The 9,148-nt window shown below is 43.9% G+C and overlaps 1 protein-coding gene across 1 annotated transcript in view; it reads right to left on the bottom strand.

The window, feature by feature from the left end:
* Positions 1-9,148, bottom strand: part of LOC310790931 (protein NLRC3-like) — a 60,004-nt gene that overhangs the window by 29,221 nt on the left and 21,635 nt on the right. Inside the window, exon 5 of the mRNA XM_083652642.1 lies at positions 1,973-2,146. Coding sequence (XP_083508768.1) covers positions 1,973-2,146 — 174 coding nt within the window. The remainder of the gene's footprint in view (positions 1-1,972; positions 2,147-9,148) is intronic.

Here is a 9,148-nt window from a genome sequence, read left to right as displayed (position 1 = left end):
CATGACAGAAAAGCACGTTCTGGTTGACCCAGCCCCTGAATGTTACCCTGAGACCCGGGCATTTATAATAGGAGCATTTTTACAAATGTGCACGTACATGTAAAATAGACTGGAGTGACCGCACACACACATACACACACACACAATCCAAATACCACAAAACATAAACAAATGTAACACCTTTACTTTAACACGTTCACTGCCAATGACGAGTTGACTCGTCAAACACAATCCAACCGTTCACTGCCAATGACGAGTTGACTCGTCAAAAAAAAAAAAAATTTTTTTTGACGGTGCTACGTGGATCAATGCCCCCCACGTCTCCTATAAAAATATTGGAAGTATTGAATTAGTATAATCTATTTTACCGACCAACTAAGTGGCGACAGTGCTCTCCCGACAGAGAGAAAGTCAACCAAAAACAGCCGCGGGAGAAAGCCATTCTCAAGGAAATGGCTTGGCGATTTTACAGTCATCAGTCACCAGACTCGCCCGAGAGCGGCCGCGCCAGCAGAGCAGCACACCGAGAGCGGAGAGCGGTGCTGGCGTGGGGGATTGCAAATTTGCATAATAGATTATGGGTGAAACACACTTTGAAACACCCGCAGAAAGGCCAGAATCGCACGCATTCTGAAAACCCAGAAACGAACGAGCCTCATTCTCATACTGTAGGCGAAAACGCTTTCACGCTGCTGCACATGGGCGCACAAGGGTGGGGGGTTCCAAAAATAGACTCGGTGGGCAGCATAAAGCCTAGAATCGCACAAAGCTTCATCAAAGCTCTCAACCGAAAATCCAAGAAATGATTGAGTCCCATCCATGATTGAGTGTGGCGAGTCCACACTCGCCACACTCGCCGACGAGGGGCCGCCAGAGAGGGAGGCTGCTCACTGCTCAGACAGGCAGGAGAAACTGGCTTGTGACAAACGCCACCAGACACGCCCACGGAGGGAGGAGTTTAAGGGAGAGGGTGTTCAGAACTATATTGTTCAGATGTCTGATCTCTCACTGATGCCAAAAATAAATGGTTAAAGTGACTGTTCTGCCTGTTTGATTGAATTTCACAAAACTGCGATTATCTCAGCTTCCTGTCTCAGACACTGAAACCATGCTGTACTCAACGGCTAATATCTACATAACTACTAACTCTACAAACTAACTCTTTTAGACAGAGAAAGCACACATTCTATTAGTACTTTTGTGAACTTCGTGTTCACAAAGTCCAAGCAGAAAATTATCCTCGGCTCTTGTATATGAGCCAGAATCCTCAAAAAACGGCTTGGCAGAAGCTACCTACAGTAAAAAAAAAAATGGCTGGCAGTGAATGTGTTAATAGGAAACACACACCACATAAACAACTCGGACACAAAAGCACATAAAACATGAACCCCCGTTATGTCCATAACCCTTGGACACCCCACCCTCCCTCTAACTATAGCAACCTCCAGGTGAAACAGCTCTCCACATTAAGGGGAACCGACTAATGCTTGCTTTATTGTTTTTTTTTATATATTTTTTCGGCTCTGCTTTTTATCTATTATAGGCACTATAATACCTTGTTTACTAAAGCATAAAATCGTAGGCTAATGCACTCAGGCAGTAAACCTAAAAAGTGGTATATTAATTGAGCTATAATCATTTTAGCAATCAAAAAATCTTTGTTACCTGAAGCCCCTATTTACAGTAATACAGTGGGGGGAGAAGAAAACAAGAAAATAAATTAAAGAGAAAATGCCATCGTCCATTCCATTAAGTTTAACGTCATTCCATGCCCCAGCAAATTAATGTCAGCTGAACCAACCATCCTGATTAATGACTGTGCAGTTTGCATATTAAATGTATTATTTACAAACGTATTTTTACAAATGGCACATCGATGAACCCTTCAAGACATTTGCAATCGACTGGTTGACCACAATCAACGTATTGGGCAGCCCCAATTTAAATATGTTGAAGTAACAGTGATCCTGACCTGAGAGTCTCCAGTCTGCATTGCGGACTCCCCAGTCCAGCAGAGAGCAGCTTCAATCCTGAATCCTGCAGTTCGTTGTTACTCAGGTCCAGGTCTTTCAGACTAGATGACTGGGAGCTGAGAACTAAGGCCAGAGCTTCACAGCTTCTCTCTGACAGCATACAGCCGCTTAGCCTGAAGGATAATTAGTGATGAAGATGAGAAAAATGTAATTGAGGCACCTAAAAGAAGGCTCACATAAACAAATCACTGTCCATGTACATGTACGCTATAGTTTGACAATCAGAGCTTTACTTTCTCATCAAACAGCCCTTTATGCAGCATTATGCACTAAATCCATTTTGTTTAAGTGTGGGGCTGTAAGTGTGTAGTAAGTAGGGATGTCGACGGTTAACCGCCGAGAACGTCTTTGGTCGGTTAAGCATGTCGGTTAAACGGTCAATTTCCATGTTAATTTGCATATAACAGTGTTGCCAATGTGGCGATTCTCCCCCCTCCTTCGTGGTCAGCAATGTAACATAAGTATATTAAACGATGGGGCAAGTGTTAATCAAGCTAGATTTGGAAATAAACACATGGTTAATGTTGATTTTATCTACCTGATGTCTGATCAAGCGCATTCCGCAGCAAAGCACACACACAGCTGAACACCTGCTGCAGTCACAGTGAAGTGAGTGGACTGACTGCCCCGCCCCTCTGCTGCTCCTGTCTGAGCACACAGCTCAGATGTGCTCGGTGACCATTTCAGAATGATTAACACACCCAGCGAAACAATCGGCTCATACATGTTCTATAGTTTTGTTAACTCTGTGTGTGCTGTCATTACTTTTTCTTCACTGTCTCATTCGGTCTAACTCTCCCTCCCTTCGCAGTGCATGTTCATCATGCACACGCATGCATACGCTCGCACTCAATGATGAAACAGTAGTTTTTACCGTGTTACAAAAATGACATGAAGCGGTCGAATTGACGATTGAAAAGTATCAATTAACGTTAGTCTTTACTGTCCAACACATGGCAGTTCGGATAAATTGTTTCACAACAAGAGACTGCGTGCGGAGTGCGGACTCGTCTTTAATGTTGTGGAGCCCTGCAAGACACAGAGAGCACAGCCCTCGTCGCGTGTGTGAAGAGAAGGGGAGAACGGGTGAGACAGAAGCAAACAATTTTTTGCAGATCTCAAAAGCAGGTAAACCACTGTGGGATTAGTGAGACTATTGCTAAAAGAGAAGATACTGTAGTGATGCGCACTTTGTCAGTGCGCCCTCGCCTGCAGCCTGGGCTGTCATCCGCTCAAACAGTACTTCACGGGGCGGCTGCGTGTCAATTGACGTGTCCTTAATATGCAAAGCGTGCAGCTCTAAGCAGTATAGCCTATTGGAGGAATGTTTTTGTTTAGATGGCTGGAGGATTCAACTTGTCTTCTCGTTTTGTTAATGTGTTTTTTTCTGCTTGTAGATGTAAAAAATAAACGCTTTCTAATTTAAAAAAATCAAGCATTTGTTGTGGTAATGGTTTAATGGGGCACAGACAGTAAAATAGCGCATTTTAATCTTCTCGGTTAACCGACAATTGTCGGCTAATGAGGGTCGGTTGTCGGTCAAGTAAAATTATGATTTTCGACATCCCTAGTAGTAAGCAGTGTGCTGTCAGCACACGGCATAGCAAAAACGAAGGAATTCAAAGCATGTACTGTATTATCCTCACTCCCTTATCTATTAAAATAAGGTATCAGCATTGATTAGTTGACATTATCATTAGACATTCCCTTAATGTCCCAAATCTCAAGTCAAGTCTCAAGTTTTTGAGGACAAGTCTCAAGTCACTGGGCCCTATCTTCCCACAGGCCGTAGGCGCAAAAACTGGCGTTAAACGCAAAAAAACGTGCCTTGCGCCTGCCTCGGGAAGATAGCAACATGATTTTAGGCCCCGGAATGCGCTTTACGCCAAAGAGGCGTGGCGCAGTGCCAGAATAGGCCAGAATGGGCGTTTCGGCCTTAAATACCGGCCTAACGATATCTTCCCCCCTGGCGTTAATTTAGCGCTTAGCGCTTTTGAAAACCAGGCCCTATTCAGTGCGCCGCGGATAATGTGCATATTTACGCACAGCTCTCCTCTGCCGATCTCACTCTCTCTCTCTCGCGCGCGCGCGCGATGGAAAAAAAGTAGTTATATCGTAGTTTTGAGCCCCTGTCATTCAGAGGCTGTGTTGAGGCACATGTGAAATCTCCCAGCATGCATTGAGGCTAATCCATTTGGAGAATAAATATCAACCAAATCAGCCTAAATTGCCTAAAGTGGTAGATAGAATTAATGTTTCTGGTCACACAACATGCAATTCTCGAACATTTCAATATTGGCCAAATAAAACATAGAAATCCGAACAACCCTATGTGAAACAGATATGTAACCCAGGTGGTATATATATCCCTCGCAGATATAACGTGATTTAGAAGAGAGACAGCCGTAACACGGTTCTACTGTGATGTCCGCTCCGCTCCAATAAGACTTGACTTACTTCACATTTACTTTTACAATAAAAACACATTTATGCAATGACTTTACATAATGTAGGCTATATTTATGTGCATCATCTGCAGCACTGGAGAAGAAAAGGTAGCGAGAGAAAACGATATTCTAATCTGGACAAACTTTCATCAATCTAATCTCATCATGACATAGGCCACATAGGGATAAGCTATATTTTTTTCTATCCGATGCGTTTAGAACATTCTTTTCACTTTGATCTTGCTATAGTGTAGCGTATTTACATGCTTGCAGTATTTAAACTGCAGTCAGATTGGTTTGAGAAGCATAATAATATGGAATATTATATATAGGTTGAGGCCACGTCTCGTCATAAAAGCTGGTTTAGCTGGCTCAGCCTGGCTGGGGGCGGGGTCAGGGTGGGGTAAAAACCCCTGTTCTATCCATTCAGCAAAGTTAGAATTTAGCTGATAGCCCACCCCAGGCAGACACGATTGGGGATTTAACCACCGCAGTAAATGCACATCTGAGCAGACATCTTGTGTTCTGCTCTAGAACCCCCAAACTTGTAGTTTAGAGCCATAGCACCGTCTTTTGGTGAGTCAGCCCATATGGGCGGTTTTACCCCACTCGCGGTCCAGCCGTTTAACATTTTGTGGGTGTTCCCAGAGAGATAGAGACAGACGGGGATGAAACAGGGAGGGGGGGAGCTCAGAGTGCTTCGGTCGGCTTTTCTGACCGGACTGGATCGCTCCGTGGAATTGGAGCTTAAAAGGGAAGCTTGTGATTTGTTTACTGTACTTCTCCAATGAGCAGGTAGTGCATAATTTTACGCTTAAAAGGTGTGGTTATAATGCTTAAGGCCGCATGTAGCGCCGACACCAAAATATCAAGTGGGCCGGTCCACGCTCACTAATCTGCGCTGCGCCGGGTGCTGGGCGCAGTTTATAGGCCGATGCAACAATAGAGACCATAGTGTGTGCACGACTTAAGTGCAACTCAAGTGCAAATCTCAAGCCCAAGTCCCATCTCTGGATGACACTGATTTGATATGATGATACTATCTATTGTTTTTAAGCTCAATAAACACAGATAATATATAATTTGGAATACCAGTAGGGTTAGCTCTAGCCAGGCTAGCCATTGTTAGCAATAACAGTTAATAACAATGCATGTGGTATTTTGCACATACAAACATCATAGCAAAATGCCCCTCAGATAGAAGATAGATAGCATGTAGAACTGATTTAATGAGACATACATAAGGATAGACCGTTGCCTCAAAAAGCACAAGTCATTGGTCTGGACTTCTGGGGACGGGGTTTGAACCCTTGTGGTGACATTGCTTATTTAGTGCACCAATGTTCATAATACTGGCTGTGCTTTCAGCATTTTAAATAGGGAAACATTTACTTCCTAAATGTCAGCAGCTTATTGTCAAAGATAGATGAAATCTGTGTACTGGCAAAAGTAATGCCAGTATATGCTGAGAATGCTGTTCGTGGACTACAGCTCAGCATTCAACACCATAGTACCCTCCAGGCTGGTAAGCAAACTCAAGGATCTGGGACTAAGCAAAGCGATGTGCGACTGGATCCTGGACTTTCTAACAGACCGCCGCCAGGTGGTGAAAGTGGGCAACCTCACCTCCTCCCCACTGACCATCAGCATAGGAGCGCCACAGGGGTGCGTCTCCAGCCCCTTCTGGTATGACCTCTACACCCACGACTGCGTGGCCACTCAAACTTCGAACACCATCGTGAAGTTTGCAGACGACACAGCGGTCGTGGGGCGGATCTCCAGGAGCGACGAGACAGCCTACAGAAAGGAGGTGGAGGCCCTGGAACAATGGTGCCAGGACAACCACCTCTCTCTGAACGTCTCCAAGACAAAGGAGGTCATTGTAGATTACAGAAGGGGGGGGGGGGGGGGGGGGCACACACCCCCCAATCACCATCAACGGCACAATGGTGGAAAGGGTGAACAGCTTCAAGTACCTGGGAGTCAATATCCACCAGGACCTGACATGGGCCAACCACACCGCCACTGTTGTCAAAAAGGCCCAACAGCGACTACACGGACTCAGGCGCCTGAAGAAATTTGGGCTAAGGCCAAAAATCCTCAGGGACTTCTACAGAGGCACCATTGAAAGCCTGCTGACTGGCTGCTTCACCACCTGGTACGGGAACTGCACCACCATGGACCGCAGGGCGCTAAGAAGGGTGAGGCGCACGGCCCAGCACGTAACAGGATGTGAGCTGCCAGAACTGCAAGATCTGTACAACCAGCGGTGCCTCAGGAGGTCCCTGAAGATCATCAAAGACACAAACCACCCCCACAACAGTCTGTTCTCCCTGCTACCCTCAGGGAGGAGATACAGGATCCCAAGAGCACGCACAAATCGCTTGAGGGACAGTTTCTTCTCACAGGCCACAAGACTCCTTAACATATACAAATAGTGTAGTAGCCGTACTGTACCGCACTGTAGATGCTACCATTATGTATGACTAATGTTCAATAGTATGTTTAATTAGGTATACGCTATTTGCACCTAACAGAATGTTATTATGTTTAATTATGTTTAAAGTATGTTCATGCCATTTGCAATATGGGCAGTGAATACGCCACTGTCTGTGGCGTGTCTTACTGCTTTATCGCTTGTTGCCTCTTGTTTTTTATTTCTATATCTTTTATTTTTTGCACTATGTTGTAACGGAGCCTACAGCACAAGAATTTCACACGTGATACTTGTACTACGGAGTGACAATAAAAATCTTGAATATATATTGTGTTGTACAGAAATATGCATTCAGTAAGGTGCAGAATAAATATTGGCCAATGCTCATTTGCATTTATAGGGCCTCGTGAATGGAATAAGCTGCCACTGGCCATCAAAGAGGCTTCAAACTTTAACAACTTTAAAGCAAAAGTTAAAATGTGGCTCCTGGAAAAGGTCTTAGAGTAAGGGGACAGGTAGAGGAAGGGTCGTTGTAATAATGTGTTCAAATGCATGCACTTGAATATGCTTGTCAATTAGTTAGTAAGGGTCTTTGAGATTTTTTAGATGATGTTGGTATTGCTGTTGTGGTTGTTGTCATGTTACTTGTATGTCCCTATGTGTACTGTATGTCTACAACCAAGGGCCACAATGGAAATAAGTGACTTTTTGTGTAATCCCTGGTTATGTTAGAATGCATGTATGTATGCATGCATGTTTTCTTATTATAATGTACAATGTATTTTAATTGTCAAATGTATTGGCATTTGTTTTTCCATATGAACTTAAAATTTACTTTATTGATTTAATCATTCTCACTGATATGGGTAAGGGGAAGACCAGGTAAATGAGTCTGAACAAACTGCCCTCCTTGGATAATAAGACTCCCTCCAGAATTTATTTACAGTGGCCAATCATGTAAACTTATCATTTCACATTTATTTAACTTCATTTGAAGTCCTGATGCTTTGGAGAAGCAGAACACACTGTAAAGGTAAGGGGATTTGATTTTCATAATAAAGTTGTCTCGTCTGTCAGTTCTTGACTTGTCTACCCATCACATTTAACCCTAAACTAAACCTGAAACCTCCAATCGTCTCTGAAGTAGAGAACTACATGGGCCTAAAATGTAGGCCCTAGCTGCAGGCCCGTATCCAGGGTTTCGAAATTGGGGAGATCCAGACATGGCAAGGGGAGGCGGGCGCCGCCGGAAGAAATTTGAGTTCCCCCCCCCCTTTTTTAGCCATATTTAGAGGAATATCTCATTCTAAATCAACATTAGGATTATACTGTTGTGATGCCATTATTCAGTATATTCTCTTTCATGTCACCACCTGCTCAGCTCTCCTGTCAACATAATTGTAACTAACAAACACAAACTGTTTTAGCAAAATTCATATCAAAATTACACCTACAAACACAGGTACACAACCCAAGCCGTACACAACACACAAAGTCATCATCTATAATAAAAAAACATACAGAGGGACCTGTTGGCTGGCAAGAACATTAAGTGTCATTGACCACTAGGGAGCTGGGAGCAGCCTCTTCTTGAATATCTCACATTCTCTCCTACCCCTGTGTTAAGGTGACCAGATCTCAGCAAACCAAAATGTGGGACAAATAGTGTGTTTGTGTGGGACAACGTGGGACACATTGCCATTGATGAGTAGGGCTGCAACAAACGATTACTTTCATTATCGATCAATCTGTCGATTATTTTTACACTAATCGACCTGCATACCTGACTTCGGGAGCATGGCACTGATTGATAACAAGCCTTAATTGAGCCTTCATCATGCATGATTAGCCAGTAGCTTCCCAACGTGTCACAGGTAATGTTACTTAAGAGACAGACTAGACACTTACATTCAAGATTCAAGATTCAAGATTTTTTATTGTCACTCCATGGTACAAGTATCACGTGTGAAATTCTTGTGCTGTGGACTCCGTTTACGACATAGTACAAATATAAGGCATGTGCGTGCAACAACAATTGGTTCTTGGTTGTTGCTAAAAAATCTGTCAGTGTCACTCACTCACCTCGTCTGTCGTTCACTTCGCTCACTGTCTCGCAGCTCGCTCACTTTCAATTATCTCGCCAGGCAGTCACCATGTCTTCCTGCTGCTCCTACCTCCTGCGCTTGTCAAGTGAAATCAAGTTACCGCGGACGCGGCGTCAGATGACTTCC

This window comes from Poromitra crassiceps (genome assembly GCF_964638095.1).
Source record: "Poromitra crassiceps genome assembly, chromosome: 16".
Taxonomy (NCBI): Eukaryota; Metazoa; Chordata; class Actinopteri; order Beryciformes; family Melamphaidae; genus Poromitra; species Poromitra crassiceps.
This window is presented reverse-complemented; position numbering and strand designations above follow the sequence as displayed.